Source organism: Dipodascopsis tothii (genome assembly GCF_038497935.1).
Source record: "Dipodascopsis tothii strain CBS 759.85 unplaced genomic scaffold V1510scaffold_37, whole genome shotgun sequence".
Lineage (NCBI taxonomy): Eukaryota > Fungi > Ascomycota > Lipomycetes > Lipomycetales > Lipomycetaceae > Neoaidaea > Neoaidaea tothii.
This window is the reverse complement of record NW_027118021.1, coordinates 13,164-35,045: the sequence shown is the minus strand read 5'-3', so window position 1 is coordinate 35,045 and position 21,882 is coordinate 13,164. Positions and strand designations below refer to the sequence as shown.

The following is a 21,882-nucleotide window of genomic DNA, read 5'->3' as shown; positions in this document are numbered from 1 at the left end:
GCATCAGCACCGCTGGTGACAGCGCTAGCGATAAGACGCGATCTAGCGTAGCTCTGGGCACGAGTACCTGCAGCTGGGAGATACCCTCGGAAGATACAATGTGGTGCCACACAGCCACATGCACCACGGGTGCATGCAGTGCGCCGGGTCGGTCCGTCGGCGTAGGGTCGGACCGGGCGTACGTGGGTGGCCTCATCTGGACAACCTCCCAGCAGTCTGGGTCGACGATCTCCAACGCATCGCCAAACTCCTTGCGTCTGCGACACCAGCCGTCCTATCTTATCACCACGGTCCCCTCGCGAGCAATTGCCGCAGTGGCCCAGACGGTTGTCCAGGCCGCTCGCGGCCACGCCGGACGGCGTGCCTGCGCGTTATCACAGTTCCTGATGGCGTGTCCGCCGGCAGGCGAGATTGCAGCAGGCACTGCCGAGACCGGCGAGTACCAATGCCCTGGGTCCGAGCGAACTTTCCGGGCCCTTCGGGATTTGACGCCCAAACCGGCGGCCTAGCTCGGGCGGACCTCGCGGCGCGACCGCCGCACGCTGTGACGTGACCACCACGCTACGCGTTGCTACAGCCGCTATTCTTATCATGTGAATCATAAATCAATCAAATTCGCCAGCCAAAATATGGGTTTATGTATATACAACAAAATAGATCAGTTCTCCTCGTCAAACACCTCGTCGTCGACCTCAAACTTGGTGCGCACGTCCCACGGGCGCTCGTGCGTAGAGCCGCCGTTGGAGTTGGACCGGCGGCGCCGCATGGACTCGTGGAAATTGATGTTGTCGTAGTCCTCGAGGTCTTCGAGCTCGTCGCCCTCTTTACCCCAATTGCCGCGGCCGGCGCCGTCCTTTTTGGTCTTGCGCGGCACGGCGTCCGACATAAACGCGCTCTTGCCCTGCAAGCGCGGCATGTGCTCAGCTATTGCAGTGCCCTCGGTGTGGCTCGAACTCGAGGAGGCAGAGTTGATACGGTTGGTGCGGGTCATTGCGGTAGAGTATTGCGCTGTACAATTGGCGTGCGAGCTGAGGAGAGACAGAGGCAGAGAGTGCAGAAGCTGGTCTGCCAAAGGGGACGGGAGCCCGGCTTTTATAGCCCGGGGGGGCCGCGCCGCCGGCCGCGATAGAGTTTCCCCGAACGGTGCGGGCCTGGATGTCGTGGCCGCTTCCCAAACCGGGCGCGCCGGCCGGCCCGGGTCCATTCCCCTGGCCCCGACGCTCACTGGCACTCACAGCTGGCCCAGGCCCGGCGCCGGCCGTGGCCGCGCGCGTGGCAATTGCGCCCAATTGCGCGGGCAATGGCGTTCGCTATGGGGCAATCGCGCTACGCCGTCGCCTGATCTGACGATATCGCTCGTTGGGAGTAACGTGGCCGTAGTGCGGAGTCATCACACGACCTCTGGTCACGTGCGGCGGCCGCGGCGCGGTTACCCGGCCTCAGCGAACTTTCCAGCATGGACGATCGTCACGGGTCGTGGCATCATGCGGGTCGCCGCGCACGGCCCTTCCCCAACACAGCTGAAACGCATGACGCACGGCACGACATGACTCACGCCTTATGTCATCAGCTGACTCAGCGCTCCAGAGCCCTCCCACCCCCCGACCTAACCGCCAGGATTTGAAAACTTTTCAAACCCTCACGACCGCAAACCCTAGATGCGCGATACCCTACATCGCGTCGCGTCTCTGTAGCCCAGAGACCCCAAACACTCGACCGCCAGCAGCCCGCGCAGCGCGCGCGCAGAGCGCTCGCGCCCGCGCCCAATCGATTGCCGCAGCGCACACGCACTTCCTGCCGCCGATCGGCGGTCGATCCACGACGACGTCCACGGAACACAGCCCGGCCGCGCCGCCGCTAGACGCGGCTGGCCTGGCCGAGCCCGACCTGACGGAGTTTCGCGCGAGCGCGGAGCCCGAGGCGCCGCCGGCGGCCCAGTTTGAGCCGCCGGCCGAGTACGCCGCCGAGTACGAGTATGCCGAGGGCGAGTACCCGGCCGCGCCGGCCTACGACGGCGAGGCCTACGCCGAGGGCAATTACGACGAGCAATACGAGGGCGAGTACCCGCCGGCCGAAGGCGAGTACGCGGACAGCGGCGAGCAGGCCTACAGCGGCGACGCGCCGTCGTACGAGGGCAGCGCCGCTGGCGACTTCGCCGGCGAGGCGCCGTTCGAGGGCGAGGCTGCGCCGGCCGATGTGTCGGCGCACGAGTCGCCAGCGGCCAAACCGGCCGCGCCGCTCGAGCATCTCGAGCCCCTGGAGGGTCTCGCGGGCGAGCCGCGCGGCCAGAAGCGCCACCACGTCGAGGAGGGCTTCGACCTCAACGACGCCGAGCAGCTGCGGTTCATTGCCGAACAGCTCGAGAACGTGGGCACGCACGTCGAGAACGACGACGGCCTGCTGACCGACGGCGGCGATGGCCCGGCCGAGGGCTACGCGGAGGACCCGTACGATGTCTCGATCGAGGACCTGGGCGGCGCGCAGGACCCAAACATGCAGCTGCGGATCCAGAGCATGCCGATCTTGGACAATTTGTCGACGCAGATCCTGGCAACGCTCGGCAAGGGCACGTACCAGGACACGTTCAACATCGTGACGCAGCCGGAGAGCGACCAGGGCCAGGCGTACCGCACGCTGACCGCGCTCTTTGACCAGACCAAGAAGCTGTACACGCACGACGCGTTTCTGTCAGCCGGTCTGCTGCGGTTCGCCAAGTCGCCGCGGCACCGGTTCATTGTGCGCAAGGCCAACATGGCCACGTTCATCTCGTCCGTGTTCGGCTCAACCGAGGTCGGCTTTTTCCACCTGAACGAGTACTTTCTCGAGACCTTTGTGCCGGACGGCGGGCGGCTGCTCAAGAGCCAGGGCGCGCTGTACCTGGACCTCAAGACCCAGGCGTTCATCTCGGCGATGGGCCAGGGCGAGCGCACCAAGGAGGAGATCCTCGAGGACCTCTTTCCGGACGACCTCGACCAGTACCTGATCGCGCGGCGGAGCGGGTCCAAGGGCCTCACGCCGTCCGAGCAGGACTTTGTGAGCCGGTGCCGGTCGCGGCGCGCGATCCTAGCCGAGTCGGACTCGCCCGAGGCCCTGTCGGAGAAGTACGTCTGGCAGAACTTCCTCAAGGAGGTCTCGGACTACGTTTCCCGCAACTACCAGCAAATCACGGCCGTGCCGGGCGCGAACAAGCGCGCGCGGCACGCGAGCGCGGTCCCGGAGGCGCGCGCGGACGCCGCGGGCCTCGAGCTGCCGGCGCCGGCCGACGCCGGCCTGCAGCTCGACCCGGCGATCGCGGCGGCGTCGGCCCCGGCGCCGGATGCGGCCGCGCACCGCGCGTACGAGCACGCGGGCGCGCCCGCGCCGGCCGTGGCCGAGCCCGTGCACACCCCGCGCCGGGCCGCGCCGGCGCGCGCCGGCGCGCGCTCGGCCACGCGCTCGCGTGCGCCCGGCGGCCCGTCCAACCGGCGGCCGTGGACCAAGGAGGAGGAGACCGCGCTGATGCACGGCCTCGACGAGGTCAAGGGCCCGCGCTGGTCCCAGATCCTCGAGATGTACGGCCCGGGCGGCCACATCTCGGAGGTGCTCAAGGACCGCACGCAGGTGCAGCTCAAGGACAAGGCGCGCAACCTCAAGCTGTTCTTCCTCAAGAGCGGCCTGCAGGTCCCCGTGTACCTGCAGTTTGTCACGGGCGAGCTCAAGAACCGGCCGTCGTCGGCCGGCACAGCAAGCAGCCCGGCGCCGACGACGGCGCCGTCGTCCGCGGCGGGCTCGGTCGCAGCGACGCCGATCCGGCCGCGGCTGGACAAGCCGGACGAGACGCTACCGAGCGAGAGCTCGGAGATGTACTCACGCACGGCGTGAGCGCCGCACGGCATGCGGCGCACTGCGGCTATGCGCCACAGGCGCGCCACGGCGGCTATGCGCCGCACGGAGTTCGAGCCGCACACGGTGCGGCTCTGTTTGGATATTCGCACGATGTATATTGCTTGTATATTACCCTACCGTCCGCCTACACCGCCCACGCCGTCTGCAGGTCCGCCCCGGCGATGCACTCGGCCAGGCCCTCGGGATTGAACTTGACGTAGAAGTCCGTGTCGCCGTCGGCGAACTCGTGGTCGCCCGTGAGCTCGCGGTACGCGTCCAGGATCGGGTCGGCCGACGGCACGGCCGGCGCAGCGCCGCCGCCGGTGTCCATCGTCGGCGAGTACACGGTGGTGCCCGGGATCAGGTCCGCCTGCGGCGGCAGCGTCTCGGCGTCCATGTCGTAGTAGATGGCGCGCTCGGCGCCGATCGTGGCCAGCCGCCGCGCGCGCACGACGCCGTCCGACGCTGCCGGCGTCATCTCGACGCGCACCGGCAGCGTGTGCCCCTGGCCGTTCGCGTACAGCATGTTGACGCGCTGCAGCATGTCGTAGATCGACTTCCAGTACACGGCGTGCGCGATCGGCCGGCGGTCCTTGGTCTTCCAGTTGCGCGAGCGCCACGTGTTGAGCTGCGCAAACGAGTCGCAGAGGTACCGCGACGACGTGTGCAGCACGTACGTGTTGACGCGGTAGTTGGACACGCCCGTCGCCACGCGCAGCGCGTGGTACAGCGACATGACCTGGTGCTCGGCGCTGGACCCGACCGGGCACGGCCCGAAGGTGTTGTAGACCGACTCGGCGGCAAAGTAGACGCCGTAGCCGCCGGCGACGTCGTCCGCGGCCGTGACCACGTCCGGCGCGGCGTTGGGCCCGCGCAGACGCGACGCGGCCGCGTGCAGGCGCTGGCCGCGCCGGACGGTCACGTTGTGGAGCCAGACGTGCATCTGCGCGCACGCGGCCGGGGCCGCGCGCGACATGGCGCCGTCAGAGCGCAGGCGGTGGGCGTCGCTGGCGTCAGCGCGAGCGCACGGGGACGTACCTGAGGTCCGTGACGTGGTGGAGCTCGATCGCCGGCAGCAGCGCGTCCGCCTGCGGACACGTCCAGCCCGCGGCGGCGTCGAACTTGAGCCAGAGATAGTAGAGCTCGGCAAACAGGCTGCGGCCGAGGACCATGTCGAACTTGCCGCGGTCGCGGCGGCCGCCGTCGGCGTCCGGAAACAGCTCGCGGACGACCAGACACGGCGCCGCGATCGGCAGCAGGCCGAGGAAGAACGGCACGGCCACCGGCGCCGGGTGGCACAGCTCGAGCGGCGGCGCCTGCGCCAGCGGGTCCAGCTGCGACTCGAGCGCCTCGTGGAAGAGCTTGGCGTCGCTCGGGCTCGAGCCGGCGCTGGCCGCGGACGACACGACCGACGACGGCGCGGTCGAGTCCGTGGGCGCGTCCGGCGAGATCGCCGGGGAGGCGTCCGAGTCGGCCTCGGTGGCCAGCGGCGCCAGCGGCCGCAGCCGGCCGTCGGCCGTGGGCACGACCGTGGCCGCCGACTGCGGCGACGCCGCCGGCTCGATCTGCAGGCTGCTGATCAGCCGCGACAGCTCGTCGTCCGACACGGACGTGCGGTTGATGCCGGCCGACCCGCGCGACGGCTCGCCCGAGTCGTCGCGGCCGGACGACCAGCCGTCGGACGCGTCCGCAAAGCTGGCGCCGGGCGAGACCACGGCGCCGGGCACCGGCGCCACGGCCGTGTCCAGCCACAGCGCGCCCGCCGCCGCGCGCGGCGTCGCCGGCTCCGACGGCGGCCGGCCGGCCAGCGCGTTCTGCAGCGACGTCGTGAACGAGTACTCGGCGTCGGCCGAGCCCGAGCTGGCCGCGCTCGCCACAGACTCGTCCGCGCCGCCCGCCAGCGCCGGCAGCCAGATCGTCGTGCTGCCAAAGTCGATCTGGCGGTCCTCGAAGTTGCGCGCGTAGCACGACGCGCGCACCAGGCACGCCGTCGTGTGGAACGGGTCGATCAGGATCCGCAGCGACGCGTTCGTCCCCGGCACCGCGCCGACCACGCCCGTCTGGCGCACCAGCTGCTCCTGCAGCGGCGGCAGGAAGCTGTTGTGGAGCTGCACGATCGTAGGGCCTGCCATGGTGTGTCGGCCGGCTGCAGCGGCGGGATCTGGCCAGCCGGGCCTTCCGGCCGGCGTAAACAAAGCCCCCGGCCGTCCGAACTCTCTGCCGGCTGCGGCCGCCTGATAGTGATAGTCACGCTTTATTCTGCTACCGTACAGGCGGCTACGCCCGCCGCTTGGGCTTGTTCTCCGACGTCCGCCGCTCGCTCTGGTCCCGCACGAACTCGTCGAGCACGTCGCGGAGGCCCTCGTTGCGCCGGCACATCATCTTGACGTCGTCGGTGCTGATCACTTTGCGCTTTGCGTGACTGCGTCAGCGCGCCCGCCCGCCCACTTACTGCGCAAACGCCTCGAGATCGGTGCCGAGTGTGACTGCGGTCAGCGCGCCCGTGGCCGGCGTACCTGTCTGGCTGTACACGAGCTCGGTGAGCGCGGCGATGTACTGCGGCGTCGCGTTGACGCCCAGCACGAGGCACTCTTCGTCCACGATCTTGCCGACTGCCGGTCAGCACCGGCGCGCACGGCACCTACCCGTATACCAGATCGCGGCCTTGAGACGCTGTCGTTAGCCTGGCCGGACGAGGGCCTACCTCCTTGAGCTCGCGGTCAGGCGCGGGCATGTTTGCTGGGGTTGGAGCAAAAATTGGCGGCACCAATATATACACGCTTAATTACGGCCTCGCCAGTTTTCGCGTTACGTACGCGCGCTGCGGCGCCCGCCGGCTGGAGCCGACCGGAGCCGACTAGAGCCGACACCAGGGACGCCAGGAACACTGGGGCTAATAGCAAGCCTGGCGGACGGACAGAGGCTGACGTAGGCCGGACAGCAGAGGAGGGAGCCGGCGTGCCGGTGTCGGCGGGCGGGCGAGGCAGGGGCGGTGACGCGGGCGACAGGGCGACGTGTCGGAAGAGCCGGCGATCTGAGAAGGGCGGTCACATGGCAGTGTCTACGTCTAGCCGGCCTGCCTGGGGGCAGCCGAGCACGCGACGCGGACCCGACGCGGCGGGCCGCGATCCAGTGCGGCGGGACGGCGATCCAGCACACCGGGTGGCGCGTCCAGCACGCCGGCGCCCAGCGCCGCCGACAGCCGAGCTTAACGCCGATGCCCAGACCGCTCTGCCGCCGCGCGGCGGCTGCGCCTGTCTTACGGGGCTCCGCGCCTGCTCCGGCGGGCCAGCGGGATTCATTTGCAATTCATCATGTTACTCGATTGATCGTAACTACAGCTTTCCCGAAGCTATCATGCGCCAAAATTAAACAAAACTAGTCAAGGTTGATCGACACCGTCTTGACCTGGGTGTAGTTCTTGAGGGCCTCCTTGCCCAGCTCGCGGCCAATGCCCGACTGCTGGTAGCCGCCGAACGGCAGAGCCCAGTGCAGCGAGTTGTACGAGTTGACCCAGACGGTACCGGCGCGCAGGCGGTTCGAGACCTCGATGGCGGTGTTGAGGTTCTTGGTGTGGATGCCGGCCGCCAGACCGTAGACCGAGTTGTTGCCCTTGAAGACAACGTCGTCGATGTCCTTGAACTTGGCCACAGCCACGACCGGGCCGAAGATCTCCTCCTGCATGATGCGCATGTCCTCAGTGCAGCCCGAGAAGATCGTGGGCTGGATGAACCAGCCCTCGTCGCCGTGGCGGGCACCGCCGGCCTCGACCGTGGCGCCCTCCTTCTTGCCGATGTCGACGTAGCTCATGATGCGGTCAAACTGCAGCTGCGAGACCTGGGCGCCCTGGAAGACCTCGGGGTCGAAGGGGTTGCCGACCAGGTTCTTGTTGGCGCGCTTCTTGAAGGCCTCGATGACCTTGTCGTAGATGCCCTCCTGGACATAGACACGCGAGCCGGCGCAGCACGTCTGGCCACCGTTGTAGTAGATACCGAAGTTGATCCACTCGACGGCCTTGTCGATGTCGGCGTCGTTGAACACAATGTTGGGCGACTTGCCGCCGAGCTCGAGCGTGACCTTCTTCAGGTTGGACTCGGCCGAGGCCTTCAGGATCTGGCGACCGACCAGGGTCGAGCCGGTGAAAGCGATCTTGTGGATCTTGGGGTGCATCGAGATGGCGTTGCCGGCCACGCGGCCGAAGCCCGACACGACGTTGATCACACCCGGGGGGAAACCGGCCTCCTTGGTGAGCTTGGCCGCGTACAGCGCGCCCAGCGGGGTCTGCTCGGCCGACTTGAGGACGACCACGTTGCCGGTGGCGATGGCCGGGCCGATCTTCCAGGCCCACATCAGCAGCGGGAAGTTCCAGGGGATGATCTGGCCGCAGACGCCGATGGGCTCCTGCTTGGTGTAGTTGAACGACGACGGGCCGGTCTCGATGACCTTGCCGTGGATCTTGTCGGCCCAGCCGGCATAGTATCTCAGGCAGCCAATGCACGCCTGCACGTCGCCCTTGGCGAGCTGGATGGCCTTGCCGTTGTCGAACGCCTCGATCGACGCCAGGATCTGCAGGTTCTCCTCAAAGAGCTCGGCCAGCTTGGCCAGCTTGATGCCGCGCTCGGCCGCCGTCAGCTTCGACCACGGGCCATTGTAGAACGCCTCGTGGGCGGCCTCGACCGCGATGTCGATGTCGGTCTCGGTGGCCTCGTGCACCGACGCGGAAACCTGGCCGGTGGCGGGGTTGAAGACCTCGAAGGTCTTGCCCTCCTTGCCGGGCACGAACTCGCCGTTGATGAAGAGTCCGAGCGGCTGCTCGTACTCGATGCCGTTGGGGAGCTTGATGGTGGTGGAAAGCGAGACAGACATGTTTGTGTTTGGTGGCAGGCTATCTGAAAGATGTGGTCTGGCTGGGCGCCGCCGCGGCCTTATATACGCCGCCGCGTCCGTCCGACCGTGCCGTGGCCCCGTGGCCCCGTGCCGCCAGTCGCTGCCGTTTTGCGGGGAATCGAGCTCGCCCTCGATTAAGGTTACGGGCTCTCGGATACGCGGTACCCCGGTGGTACCGGTGCGCCACATCACACCCAGAACGGCCTTGCGGCGCACCCCGTCGTCCGCAACGTCTGGGCCACGGTCTATGCTTCCCCGCCCCCCCGCGTCCCCGCGCCTCCCCTCCGCCGGACCGCGGCCGCCACGGCGCGGAAGCGTCGGCAACGCTGCCCCACCTGCCTGGGAAAGCGGCCGCGTGGAGATCGCCCCGCGCGCGGCGGCCGGCGTGGGCTTGCTGCGTTGGGTCATGTGGTGTGGCTGCGGGAGAAGGGAGCTGTGGCGGTGCACGTACCCAACAGATGCCCGCTTGGCCCGATCAGGACATCCCGCTCTACCGACCATGCACGCCGTAATCACTTGACAGACGATCGCTGCGGGCGACACCCGTGCGCCACACGCATCGAGCAGCCCTTGCCCTGGACACCTGCCTCAAACGGCAGGTGGCGCGCGCCGCGCCAGCCCTTTCGGACCTGACCCCACGTCGGCGGGGTTCGCCGCACCCACCGTCCTGGGTCGCCTAGCCGCCTTGGGCCCGCTGCAGCCGCCCGCCCGCAGACTCTTGTGGAGTCGGCCACCGTCCATCGCGCGCCCGCGTCCGGCGGGGACGCCCGCCGGGGTCCAGTCCGCGGCCGCCGCGCCGCGGCCAACGGCAGTGCGTGGTGTGTCGCCAGCGCGCCCCTGCTGCGCCGTGCAGCCCTTTAGCGGCGGACGACCGGCCGCCAGCCGTGTAGCGCGTTCAGCAGCCAGCGCCTGCTTCCGCTCGTCCTGGTTTGTCAGCGGTCCACATGGCGTCGGATTAATTGGGCGCCCTTGGCCGCGCTGGCCAATGGCCGCCAGCGCGCTGCCGGCGGCCCGGCCTTGGGGGACAGCCGCGAGCAGCGGGCGGCCGGCCGGCGGCGCCTGCGGCCGACCCAGCGCGCAGGGCTCGATCGCCTTTGACCCGGGCGGCAGCGCTCGGCCGAACCTGCCGCCGACGGTCGAGCCCCTCCAGACAATCCAGGCCGGCGGCCGCGGCGTGCGTGCGCAAGCGCAGTTCGGCAGGCTCTAGTCCGCCTGCGCTGGCGGGGCCAGAGTGCCGGTTCCGGGCGCCGGACTCCGGCGGGCCGTCTACGTGCGCGGGGAGTTTTTCCGCACGGCCGAGATGTGGCGCACGCGGCGCGAAAACCTCCGCTGAGCCGAGCGCTCGGCGCGTGACCTGAGCGTACATTCGTTACTAGTCGTGACACGTGACCCGCCGCACCGCGTGCGGCGGTGGCGCCGATGACGTACTGTGGCGCCCGCCTCACCACCGGCTCTCGTACCGCCCGTCCGCCGACGCGTACACCACGCCGGGCCCCGGCGCCGCGCCCTCAGCCGCGCCCGGCCCCTGGTCCAGCTCCGGTATGGCGCCTGCCGCCGCGCTCGGGCCCGCTAGGCCCTCGTTGGGCGCGAACGCGATCCGCGACCGCCGCCGTTCCTGCATGTTGGCGGCCCGGTTAGCCGCGTACGGCCACCGCCGCGGCGGCGTCGTGTCCGCGCGCTCGGCCGCCTCGGCCGGCTCGCTAGCCGCGCCGCCCCGCAGCCGCTTCTTGAGCTTCTCGCCGGTGCTCATCAGCGACGGCTTGCGGCTGGCCGACGGCCGCCGCTCGATCCGCGCCGGCAGCCCCTCGTTCATGGCCGACAGGGCCTCGGCCTGCTTGCTGATCATCTCCTGGCGCTCGATCCCGATCTTGTCCGACACCGACCGCACGCCCTTGGCGTCCTGGGCGGCCTCGGCCAGCTGCCCGTAGTGCCGGCGCTCGCGCGCCTGCTCCGGCGGCTCGTTTTCGTTGGTCTGGTGGCCGCGGCGCCGCCACAGCCCGCCGTTCGAGTGGCTCTCGCTCTTGTTCTTGGCGTGCGACCGCCGCCCGGACGTGCCCGTCAGCTGCGTGAACGTCGAGCCGCTCGTCAGCGACCGGAAGAGCCCGCCCTTCTTCTTCTCGGCCGGAGCCGGCCGCGCCGTGGCCGCGCTCTCGGCGATCCGCACGCTGCGCCCGTTCAGCGCCGTGGTCTCGCTGACGGCCGACCCGCCCGTCAGCGGCGTCGACCGCCCGGTCAGCGGCGTGGAGCTGCCCATGTTGACGTCCATGCTGCGCTCGAGCGGCTCAAAGACCTCCTTGGTGTCCTGCGGGATGTCGGCGTGGGCCGGCTCGGCCGCGGCAATCGTCGGCGCCGGCAGCAGCGCCCGCATCCGCTCCGGCGACTTCTCCGGCGGCTCGAGCACGGCCTCGGGCACCGGCACGCGCCGGCGCGGCACGGCCGGCGCCGGCGCGGCCGGCAGGTTCGGCGCCACCGTCTGCGGCGGCGTGAACGGCGGGTCGACCGTCCACTGCTTCGGGACCTGCCGCCGCGCCGGCGCCGGCTTGGCCGGCGGCGACGGCGGCGACGGCGCGCGCGCCCGCGGCCGCCGCTCCAGCGGCCGCTCCAGCTCGTCCGGCCCCGGCACGACCGACGCCGACGCCTCCGCCGGCAGCTCGTACGTCGGCGGCAGGACCATGTCGCGGCTGGCGACCTTCCGGTGCTGGTTCAGCCGCAGCGAGATCTGGTCGTCGACCAGCGACCGCGCGTCGTCCTCCTTCAGCGTCGTCTGCGCCGTGTGCAGGTACTCCCACGACGCCGTCGACGACGCTGTCAGCGGCTGGTCGTCCGACGACTCGGACGACAGCGGCATGTTCAGGTCCGGGCCCTGCAGCGCGCGGTCGATGCGCGCGATCTCGTGCTCCTTGAGGAACTGCTCCAGGATCGGCGACGAGTACGACTGCCGCTCGGCCGGCTGGTCGACCTGCAGCAGGCCCGCGTCGGCCGGCTCGGCCGGCTCCGCCGCCGGCTCGGCCGCGGCCGTCTGCTCGTGCAGCTGCTGCCGCGCGAGCGCGCGCTGCTGGTACTTCTCGCGCAGGCCCTTGCGCGCCGCGTTCGACGCCGACAGCGAGTCCTTGCGCGTCGGAAACGCCGGCTGCGGCGTCGGCAGCGTCGACGACGTGTCCGGCTCGGGCTCCTCCGAGCCCTGGCTCTGCACCGTGATGTTCTGCAGGTACCGGCTCGGCTTGGCGTCCAGGTCCAGCCGCAGGTGGTCCGGCTTCTTGCGCTTGGACGACGGCGACGCGCTCAGGCCGCGCGTCTGGTGGTCGAACAGGCCCTTGCGCGGCGACGGCAGCTTGGGCGACGCGCCCGCCGGCGTCGTCTCGGACCGGATCGTGTCGGACGTGCTCGTGAACGTCACGTCGTCCTCGCCCGGCTCGTCGTACTCGTCCTCGTCGTAGGTGTCTGTGTCCGTGTAGGAATCGTCCCGGGTGTGCCCTTCGGGACGGCGGCCGCCGGCGCCTGCCGCACCGTTCGTGCCGGCCGCCTCGGGGCCGGCGGCCGGCGCCCACGTCGCGGCCACCGCCGGGTCGGCCGTCGAGTACGGGGTCTCGTCCAGCGCCGCGGCCTCCGCGCGCGAGGCCTCGGCGATCTCCAGCCGCGGCACCGTCGTCGGCGACGCGTGCCGCATCGACAGCAGCAGCTGCCGGCCGACCTCCTCGGACTCGTTGACCGAGCCCATGATGACGAGCGCGTTGAGGCTGCCGTCAGCAGTGCCGCGCGTCCACTTACCATCGCGTCGAGATCACGTCGATGCCGTTCGCGGCCGCGTGCTGCGCCCACGTGTTGACGATGTCCGTCACATCCAGGCCGTGCAGCAGCGACAGCACCAGCGCCTCGATGAAGTACTCGTTCTGCGCGTACAGCATGCTGGCCGCCGTGATCTGGTTCGACCCGATCAGCATCGCGGCCGCCAGGTGCACCGCCTCGACGTCGTCCGCGTAGTCGTCCTTGTTCTTGAACAGCGTCTTGTCGATGAACTCGTGCACCAGCCGGCTGGTCTCGGCCGGGTCCGGGCCCGCGCGCGAGACGGTGCCGACGAGGTGGACCGCGAAGAGCAGCCACTCGATCGAGATCGTCATCATCGTGCGCGGCGGCACGACCGAGTCCTGCAGCTCGGCCAGCGTGGCCGCGAACGAGTCGAGCAGGGACGCCTTGCGCAGCCACACGTTGAGCACCATCTTGGTGAACGTGTCGGCCGGCGCCAGCTGCGAGACTGCGGTTAGCACGGCCGGGACGGCACTTACTCTCGAGCTCGATCAGGTCGTCGACCGTGAGGCACGTCCTGGGCACGCCGAAGAGCGCGGCGAGCAGCGCCGGCATCTGCGCGCCGGGCGGGCAGTCCGCGTCGGACGACTGCGGCGACGGCGAAAAGCCGCTGGTGGGCCCGAGGCCGAGGGCCGAGAACTGCATGAGCTCGCCGACGTGCGAGAACAGGCAGTCGGGCAGGATCGGCTCGGGCAGGTCGCCCTTGAGCGCGCCGTCGAGCTCGGACACGGACACGTCGGCGAGCATGTCGGTGACGTCGTGGGCGTGGTCCGAGTACTCGTCGGCGGGCGACGCGGCCGGCTGGGCCGGCTCGGCCGGGGTCGCGGGCCCGGGCGGCGCGGCGCGCATGTCCGAGCACGACCGCGCGGCGCCCAGCGTCATGGACGACGGCGTGATGGCCGTCCCCGGCGTCAGCGCGCGCGCGGGCGCGTCCGGGTCGAGCTGCGGCGGCGGCAGCTCGGCCGCGAGCGGCCCGGCCGGCTCCGGCTGGATCGAGCCCGTCGTGGCCGCCGACGGCGGCTCGTCGGCCTCGGCCAGCGTCTCCAGGCCGGGCCCGGCCCGGTCCGCCGGCTCCCGGTCGTCGTCGGCGCCGTCCAGGCCCATGTAGAGCGAGATGAGGTCGACCGACTGGCGGTTGGCCTGGATGATGGTCGGGTTGCGGTCGAGCGAGGCGCCGGGCGGAGGTCCAGCCTCGGCCTCGCGCGCGTGGCGCTCGTCGTGCTGGCCGGCCGCGGACGGGTGCAGGTCCGAGAAGTCGTTGAACGCGATCGTGTGCGTGGCCACCTTGATGTTCTCGAGCAGGTCGTAGCAGTGCACGGCGCTCGTGCCGCGCTCCAGGATCCACGCCATGGCCGTGTTGCGGTCCACCGACAGCGTCTCGATGTCAAAGTCCATGTTGATGTTGTCCATGGACCCGTTGTTGCGGCGCACGTCAAACACGACCAGCGACCGCGGCGTCTGCAGCACGACCCGGCCGTTCTTGCACCACCGGAGCGACTCGCTCAGCGACGCCGGGCCGTCCATGTCGGCCATCGCCGTCGACACGCTCGCCAGGTTCCGGATCAGCTTGCTCGACCGCTCCGGGATGTTGACGCACCACGCCTGGACCTCGCCGTGGCGGTACAGGCCCAGCAGGATCGCGAACTCGGGCGCGCGCGACGTCGGGTGGAACGAGATGCCCACGATGCGGTTGCCCGCGTTGTTCATGGTCGAGATCTCGAGCAGGACCTCGACCGCGGACGAGCTGCCGTCCTGCGGGATCCGGCACACAAACACGGGCCCGCACGAGAAGAAGAGCGCGAAGATGTCGGCCGAGACGGGGCACGGCGCGATGCAGGTGATCGGCGAGAAGAACGGGCCAAAGATCAGGTTGGTCGTGGCCGCCGTCGAGAACGCGGCCGCGGCCACGTTGAACACCAGCACGGCGCCGGTGCTGAGGCCCATCAGGATGTTGCGGCCCATCAGGTCCCACACGACCGACTGCGGCGACGCGACGATGCCCGGCAGCGCCGCCGGCGTGTTGAGCGCGCTGTCGGGCCCGAGCGAGTACATGGACGGGCCGCGGTTCGTCACGCGGTGGGTGACCGCCGGCTGTGTGCAGAACAGCGCGTGGTTCTGCGTGAACCGCCAGATGGAGAGCGAGACCTCGGGCCGATGCGAGTACGAAATGCACGCGAACGAGTCCGCGAACGGCACGACCACGTCGACGTCCGTGTCGAGCTCGAGCGTGGGCGCGAGCGTCTCAAGGTTGGCGTACGAGAGAAAGTCCAGGGTGGACGGTGCCCGGAAGAGCACCAGGGCGGTGGCCAGCGGCACAAAAGACATTGCGGCTCACTGAAACGTTAGCATCCAGCCGCCACGAGCGCGCGGGTGGACAGCAGGCGCGCGGAGGCCGCGCCGGGGCAGCGGCGCCGCCGGACGGTACGAACAGGCCGCGTGGCGGCAGCCGGACCATGCGGCTCAACCAGCCCCCCCGGCGACAGGCGGCCCGTCCGCCGTCCGCGCGGCGCCGGCGCTGCCGCGGCGCCGCGCGACGCCTAGGCACTCACCTGGTGCGATCGGATTTGGTTCGTCGCTGTGTCTCGTCTAGAGCATGGCCCGTTGGCTGGCCAAGTTGTGCACTGGAAAAGCCGATCTGGCAAACGCTGCCACAGGCTCGAATCAGTCTCGAGGCCGTCGTTCGCTCTCGACGCTCAATCTGACGCACGGAGCCGTCCAGAGACGCCGGCCGTTGAGGACGATGTGATGTTGGCAAAAAATCGAGGGATGTTTGACAGGTATCGGCAGCCGGATGCGCGGCCGTCAGTACTACAGATTATAAGAGGTCAGGCTAGTGTGTAGCAAGCGCAAATTGCGTAGGGACTGCCAAAGTGTCTTACCCCTGAGAAGTCTGCGTGCAGGCGGCTGCCGGTGGGGAGATTAGAGTTTCAGATGTATGCGCGTGTTCCTGGCTAGCACAGTAGCGCCGCCGAACCATACGACATGGGGCTACTGCCGCACAGAAAGTCGACCGATGCGCACTAGCATGGGCCTATGTATGCAGCCCGCTGCAGAGTCGTGCGTCCAGATGCTAAAAAGGCGTGGTGCCAGGCTGTCGCAGGCATGCCAGATACACTAGACTCAGAGTGGCACGAAAGTGGTTATGCGGCAAGCGCGGTTGCACGGCGGGCACTGCTGCAACCGTGCGGCGGCTGGTTTAGTAACGACGACAGCCGAGGCTGACTCATACCGTGCCGCCCACCGTTTGCGGCTGTGAAGGCGTTTGCGGGCCTCTGGACGCTCGGAGGAAGCGTCACGGCCGAGGCCCACTAGTGCCCGGAAGCCACCGGGCGGGACGGAAAACGTCGCTGGCGCCAAAGACAGGAATGACACGGAAATGAACGGCTAGCAAGTATGTGCGGCTGCCGTTGACTACGCAGGTGCTGCGGGCGCCTGGTGCAGCACCGACGGTGCAGCTGCATGGACCGGCGTGACGCGACTAGCGGTGCGGTATGTGAGCGGGCATGCGGCAGAGCGAGCTAGCGCCGAAACGTGATCCACAAACCGACGCCGTGAGCTGTGATCCGGGCGGCTGCGCGTGAGCCGGCGCTGCGAGCAGAGACGCGCGGCGAACAGCGGTCGGGTGCGGGCGCCAGTGACAGCGGGCTGTCAGCGCCGGCGGGCTGCCAGCGGGCCGACGGCCGACGGTGAGCTGGCCACGCCATTGCCGTGAGCGGCCGTGACCCGGCCAGAGTTTAGCCGGCCCGGCTGTGACCGTGTGAGCGCATACCCCTTTGAGTATTATGGAGGTAATCTACACACACAAGACTGATTTATGGCTAGTCTGGACCGTGGCTTCCAGGCGCGGAAGCGGCCGTTGCTCCTATCGATCACAGCTCACAGATAGCGTATCTGGTCACGACTGGGACTGATGTGACTCAGCCGGCACAGGCCACCGCGGCCAGAGGGCAACGCTGTGGTGCGGAACGGCAGCCGCCGTCGGCACGTACACGGTACGACCCCCACCGCGGCCGTCTAGTCGTCGTCAGCGTGTTCGGTCCGCCCGTTTGGCGCGCGGCACGCGCGTCACCACAATATGGACTGCGGCCGACCAATGCCGCGTTTTTGGCCTGATCCAGCGGTGACCACAGGACTGCGCAGCCAGCGGCCAGCCGCCGTCACATCCGTACATGACCGAGAGCCAGCGAGTGGGTAGGCGCGGCGCAGCAGCCCGACACCTGGTGACCGCTACCGCCGTCGCGTCCGCAAATGGGTGTGTGATCACCCAGCCAGCCACGGCGGCGGAAAGAGGTCCGCGGTCCAGAGCTCTGGGTCGCCGGCGATCCAGGCAAACGGCTGGCGCGATTATAGTGTACGCGTCGGTCCCCTACGCCGGGTTCTACCGGCTTCGGTGGGAACACGACCGGGCGGCGGTTGTGCACGTGCCGGGCGCGAAAGACACGCGTTCAACGGCCGTGCCGCGGCCTGGGCCAGCTGAGGCGCGTCTGGCAACATCCACGTGGCGCCGCAGCCAGAGGCGGCTGCCGTGGAAGGACTGCCTGCGAGCGCGCCGTGGCCTGCGGGGCGCGCCTAGTGCGCGCCGCAGCATCTCAGGTTACCTCGTTAGGGTTGCGGCCATGGGCGAGGTCTCAGATTCCGTCATGCGCGGTGGTAAGTTCGGTGCACGCGAGGCGCTGATTCAGTGCCGCAGATACGCGAACGCGATATTCGGGCGATCACGTAGATGGGTCCCAGATCCGCCGCCACGCATACCGCCCTGTGAGCCCGTACGCGTTGCAGCGAGCACGCCGGTATGCTCGGAGCACAGGCTGCCGACGGCGACCGGCCGGCGGCTGGCGCGACTGCGCCGGCGGAATGTGGCGGCGGTGAGGGACCGTGGCTGGGATCGCGTGCGGCTGGCACGTGTCGACGTGTTGGCCGGGTAACCGACGCGCGTCGGATAGGATTGGCCGCATTCCGGTACTAGGGCCGCAGTCACGATTGCGGATAGTCTTGCGACGGACGCGGTCTGGCGCCCCCAGATCGGCGCCCGCGAGCGCTGCACAGCCACATGCAGTCGCCGGGCATGCAGCGCACGGCCGCGGCACGCGGCGGTCTGCATGGAGGTCGTCGCCCGCACCGCCACATCGCCACACAGCCACCAGACGACCCGCCGAACGGCCGATGGCCGGCGGCCTTGACGCCATCTGGGCGCGACGGTGCGCTGGGAGCCCGCATCAGCGCGCAGCAGCGGGGCGGCAGCTCTTGGCAGGTCCGCGGCCGTCCGCCGGCGGCGATCGGGCACCCACACGGAGCGCGATCGGCAGCCAATCCAGCGGACCCGGGCGGCTGTCGCGGCGGACCTGTCGGCCACCAAACGCGGCGGCGAGGGCGACCGGCACTCTACCGAGTCCTTGGGCGGCCGGCTGGAGCTGCGGCCACTACCGCGGCCGCTACCACTGCGGCCGCGGCCGCGGCCGGCTGGCTCGCCGACTCCAACCGCCGCGGCATCCCCTGTAGACAACGCCACACCACCGCCACGGCACGCCATGGCCTGCACCAAACATGCCGCTCATGCAGCACACACGACCGCGCGCGCACCAGTGGTCGGCTCATGCAACAAACATGCCAGTGTATGCAACAAACAACGCACCGCCACAGCTAGACATAGACACCGCGGAGACTGCGGCGTCCGCGCACCGGCGCACCGCCGCGGAGCCAGCAGCACGCCGCACGCCGCCGCGGGCGGCTGCCACAGTCTACCAATATGCGACCCCGCCACACCGCCACACTTCATTCCACAGCGGTAAATGGATCGTGGCGTCAACCACTCCCGGGCGGCCTTACAGCCGTCCGCTGTCGGTCGGCGGTTGGCCGGCGGTCGTGTACGACCGACGCGCCCGGCCAGGCCCTGCTCCGCCGACGGCCATCCTGTGGGCCCGGCACGGCTGTCTCGCTCCGGCGGGCGGCGCCGCAGGCTACGCTCGGCCCCCGCCGCCTTGCTGTCGGCGCCGCCGCGGCCGCGGTCCTACGCCACGGCCTCAGTGGCGGTAGGTAAACAAAACAAACCACAAGGCCCTAGCCGGCACCGTAGACTCTCTCCCTATTGCGCTCCCCTTCCCCCTCCTAGACCCGGCGTGCATATTCCAGCAGCCAAACATAGCTAGGCCAGACCGCGGCCGCCGGCTCGCCCATATCCTCGTCTTCCCGCTCTTTTTTTCTTCCCCTTCGTTTCTTCCACCTTGCCACAGTCTCTCACCAGGTGGTGCCGACACATCGTGTGGTTTTCCAGAGCGCCGTTGTCGCTGCTGCCGTCGTCTCCGTCCGTCGCCCGTTGCGCCTGTGCTGAGGTGCCGTTTCGGCAGTTTTTGGTCCGTGTTTGGTAGCGTCCGCTCCAGGTCCGGCCGTTGCTCCGCCGTCCGGCCTTTGCCAGCCGATCCGCTGCCTGCCGCTGCCGAGCACCCTGTGACCACCGCCGCAGAGCCTGGTGCTGGTCTCTGCCTGCGTGTCTTCAATTGCGATCGGCCGCGCGCTTGGATCCCGCGTCTACACCGCGTCTGTCGCGTCTACAAATTTAGAGCGTCGCCCCGTCCCCGCCGTCTGTGGTCGCGGAGACCTCCCCGGGCTGTCAGCTTCTGCGACAGCGTCCCTTGCCCTGCACGTGTGGCCGCGTCTCGCGCCGTTTGCCGCTCGTTATAGGCCGTCCTAGGGCGAAACCTAGTTTGAGGTATGTGTGCATAACAAAACCCACCCGCTTTTTTTCTACTTCCTTTACCCTCCACCCCGGTCCGTGTGCGTCCGGCCGTCTGTCATCCATCCGCTCGCGTCCCATCGTGCTGCCGCCTGTGCCCGCACGCATCCTGGACCCTGCTAACGTGCAGATCGCGCCGCACACATGTCCAATATCTACTACTCGTTCCAGAAGTCGGCCGACGCCGGCTCGGCGGGCGCGCCTTTCGCGTCGCTCAACGCCGACTTCTTTCCCTCTGGCCCCGCCCCGTCGCAGTTCCACCAGTATCATCCGAGCCACATGCAGCCGCCACAGCAGCCGTATGCGGCCGGCAATCGACCGCAGGTCATCAGAAGAGCGCAGTCGAGGCATTTCGAAACGTTCAACAACGTTGGCGTGGCCGCGTCGTCGGCCGGCCCGTCGCCGGTGTCGACCGCGAGTCCGGCCAGCGTGGCCAGCATCACATCGGCGGGGTCGACCGCGTCTGCGGCCAAGTCGGCCGGAACGTCGAGTGCGAACACGAGCAACAACAGCCTGAGCTCGGCGTCCACGCTGGCGTCGTCGTCGTCGTCGTCCACGACCGATCCTGCTGCATTCCACGACTTTCACGAAACATTCATTCCCGAGCGTCCTGCGTTTGGCCAGCAGTGGCTGGATCCTGCCGATGGCCGGCTGGATGGCCGGCTGGACAACCGCATGGAGGGCCAACGCTACGAGACTGCGCCTTCCACGCCGCGCGGGACGTACATGCTGGGCTCGGACACAACCTGGATGAACTTCCAGGGATCGAACATGCGCGTTCCGACGGCGTCCGCGTCCACGTCCAACATCCGGTCGTCGTTTGCGCCAGCCTGGCTGGACCCATCGACGCCGCTGGCTGCCGAGTTCTCGCCCACGGGCGGCATGGGCATGCCCGGTGGCGGCGTGCCTGCCACCTTGTCGGCCATGGGCTCGACTACCTTCACGCTGTCGGGTCCGCCGACGGGTAATTCGATGCGCCAACAGCCGCTCGGCATTCCCTCGACGTACTCGCCGCCCGGCAGCTTGTCGCCGCCCAAGTCGGACACGGTCATGAGCAACGACCAGTCAGTGTCGACGTCGGCCGAGGACGAGCTGATTCCGACGGCAATTGTGATCAAAAACATCCCGTTCTCGATCAAGAAGGAGCAGCTGCTGGACATCATGATGAGCATGGGCCTGGCCATCCCGTATGCATTCAATTACCACTTCGATGCTGGCATTTTCCGTGGTCTGGCGTTTGCCAACTTCTCGACGCCGGACGAGACCGCGATGGTGATCAATGCCCTCAACGGACACGAGATTGCGGGCCGCAAGCTGCGTGTCGAGTACAAGAAGATGCTTCCTCTGGCTGAGCGCGAGCGCATCGAGCGCGAGAAGCGGTCACGTCGCGGCCAGCTGGAGGAGCAGCATCGGGTGGGTCATCTGATGCACATGCACTCGTCGAGCAATCTGTTGGCGTCGGGCGGCATGGGCGGCATGTCGCTGCAAGGCGCGTCGGGAATGGCGCCGCCGCCGCCCGCGTTGCCGCTGCATCCTCAACTCGCGTCGATGCCGTCGCCGGTCAAGTTCAAGATTCCGGTCGAGCTCGATCTGAACGACCCGGACACGCTCAACTTCTACTCGGAGATCCTGCTGTTCCGCGACGATCGCTCGCGCGACGAGCTCGTGTTTGCCGGAGGCCTGACCAGCAACCAGCGCCGGGTGGTGCACATTCTGGCGCACAACATGGGCCTGGTGTACTACATGCGCAACGAGGGCGAGGACCGCGAGACGGTGATCACGCGCCCGAACTCGAGCGCGGCGTCGTTCCAGCAGACCAAGCTGGCGGCGCCGTCTCCCGTGCATGCGTCGTCAACGGCATCGGCGCTGCTGGACATGCCGTCGACGCTGGGCCACAGCGGGTCGCAGGTGCCGAGCAAGCTGCTGCGGGGGACCAAGTCGTTCGCGGACATCCGGTCGTCGGCGCGGCTGAGTGCATTCTACAACCAGCAGGCGCCGCAGCTGCCCGTGCAGCCGCACGCGCACCACATGCAGAGCTCGCAGTCGGCGTTCAGCAACTATCCGGCCCTGCCGGCGGGCGCGTCGAGCCTGATCGACTCGTTCACGCACGCGACCATCTCGGGCACCAGCATGCTGATGAACAACCACACCGGCACCAGCACGGGCAGCAACGGCAGCGCGTCGTCGGTGTCGTTTGCGGGCGCCGGCCCGGCCCAGTCGCAGGCGTCGCAGTCGTCGCAGGCTTCGCAGTCGCCGCCGTCCAGCCAACAGCAGCAACCGGTGCGCCAGCCGCGCGGCCCCGACGGCAGCGACCGCGGCTTTCTGGCAGAGCACTCGCGGACGCTGCCGTCGCGCAGCTCGCGCAGCGAGCAGTCGTTGGGCCAACATGGAGTGGAGATCATCGTGGAGTAGTTGCCGCTTGCCGATTCCGATAATCGTGTTCCTTTTCATATCTCCGCGCTCGCATTCATATTAACTAGACGACTCATGCATATGTGCCAGGAACTTTGGTCGACGTATATCATTGTACATATTATCGGGTTTTGATTTATTCTTCTGTTTCGGCAATTTGTTTACCTTCACCAGCTTCTGTATTC

At 68.7% G+C, this 21,882-nt stretch overlaps 7 protein-coding genes across 7 annotated transcripts; 2 read left to right on the top strand and 5 right to left on the bottom strand.

Annotated features, from left to right (window-relative positions):
• Window positions 1–583: 583 nt before the first annotated feature.
• Window positions 584–1,123, bottom strand: V1510DRAFT_422522 (uncharacterized protein; the record flags this gene model as incomplete). The annotated part of the gene is made up of 1 exon (XM_066934799.1): window positions 584–1,123. A coding segment is annotated over exon 1 (216 nt), but the record flags the coding sequence as incomplete, so codon positions are not given.
• A 1,190-nt stretch (window positions 1,124–2,313) lies between these two features.
• On the top strand, window positions 2,314–3,861 carry V1510DRAFT_369761 (telomere repeat binding factor-domain-containing protein; the record flags this gene model as incomplete). The annotated part of the gene is made up of 1 exon (XM_066931403.1): window positions 2,314–3,861. A coding segment is annotated over one exon (1,548 nt), but the record flags the coding sequence as incomplete, so codon positions are not given.
• Window positions 3,862–3,965: 104 nt separating this feature from the next.
• V1510DRAFT_422517 (uncharacterized protein) lies at window positions 3,966–5,250 on the bottom strand. The gene is made up of 2 exons (XM_066934798.1): window positions 4,903–5,250; window positions 3,966–4,871 (listed from the first exon to the last, which is right to left on the bottom strand). Exons 1-2 carry the CDS (start codon window positions 5,034–5,036, stop codon window positions 4,010–4,012), a joined length of 996 nt encoding a protein of 331 aa, XP_066786949.1. The 5' UTR covers window positions 5,037–5,250; the 3' UTR covers window positions 3,966–4,009.
• Window positions 5,251–6,141: 891 nt separating this feature from the next.
• V1510DRAFT_427231 (kinetochore component CENP-S-domain-containing protein) lies at window positions 6,142–6,598 on the bottom strand (the record flags this gene model as incomplete). The annotated part of the gene is made up of 5 exons (XM_066935196.1): window positions 6,142–6,286; window positions 6,317–6,350; window positions 6,381–6,476; window positions 6,510–6,537; window positions 6,569–6,598. 5 exons carry the CDS (start codon window positions 6,596–6,598, stop codon window positions 6,142–6,144), a joined length of 333 nt encoding a protein of 110 aa, XP_066786948.1.
• A 567-nt stretch (window positions 6,599–7,165) lies between these two features.
• On the bottom strand, window positions 7,166–8,814 carry V1510DRAFT_422514 (aldehyde dehydrogenase domain-containing protein). The gene has a single exon (XM_066934797.1). The coding sequence runs from the start codon at window positions 8,728–8,730 to the stop codon at window positions 7,243–7,245; it is 1,488 nt and encodes a 495-aa protein (XP_066786947.1). The 5' UTR covers window positions 8,731–8,814; the 3' UTR covers window positions 7,166–7,242.
• Window positions 8,815–10,192: 1,378 nt separating this feature from the next.
• V1510DRAFT_404864 (uncharacterized protein) lies at window positions 10,193–14,880 on the bottom strand (the record flags this gene model as incomplete). The annotated part of the gene is made up of 4 exons (XM_066932290.1): window positions 10,193–12,225; window positions 12,259–12,488; window positions 12,520–13,003; window positions 13,035–14,880. 4 exons carry the CDS (start codon window positions 14,878–14,880, stop codon window positions 10,193–10,195), a joined length of 4,593 nt encoding a protein of 1,530 aa, XP_066786946.1.
• A 5,455-nt stretch (window positions 14,881–20,335) lies between these two features.
• Window positions 20,336–21,697, top strand: V1510DRAFT_369849 (RNA-binding post-transcriptional regulator cip2; the record flags this gene model as incomplete). The annotated part of the gene is made up of 2 exons (XM_066931406.1): window positions 20,336–20,702; window positions 20,775–21,697. 2 exons carry the CDS (start codon window positions 20,336–20,338, stop codon window positions 21,695–21,697), a joined length of 1,290 nt encoding a protein of 429 aa, XP_066786945.1.
• Between the last annotated feature and the right edge of the window lie 185 nt (window positions 21,698–21,882).

Coding starts and splice junctions, on each gene's coding strand:
- V1510DRAFT_422517 (XM_066934798.1), bottom strand. CDS start 5,036: ATGGTCCTCGGCCGCAGCCTGTTTGCCGAGCTCTACTATCTCTGGCTC. Junction 4,872..4,902: donor CACCACGTCACGGACCTCAG/GTACGTCCCCGT, acceptor CGCTGACGCCAG/CGACGCCCACCGCCTGCGCT.
- V1510DRAFT_422514 (XM_066934797.1), bottom strand. CDS start 8,730: ATGTCTGTCTCGCTTTCCACCACCATCAAGCTCCCCAACGGCATCGAG.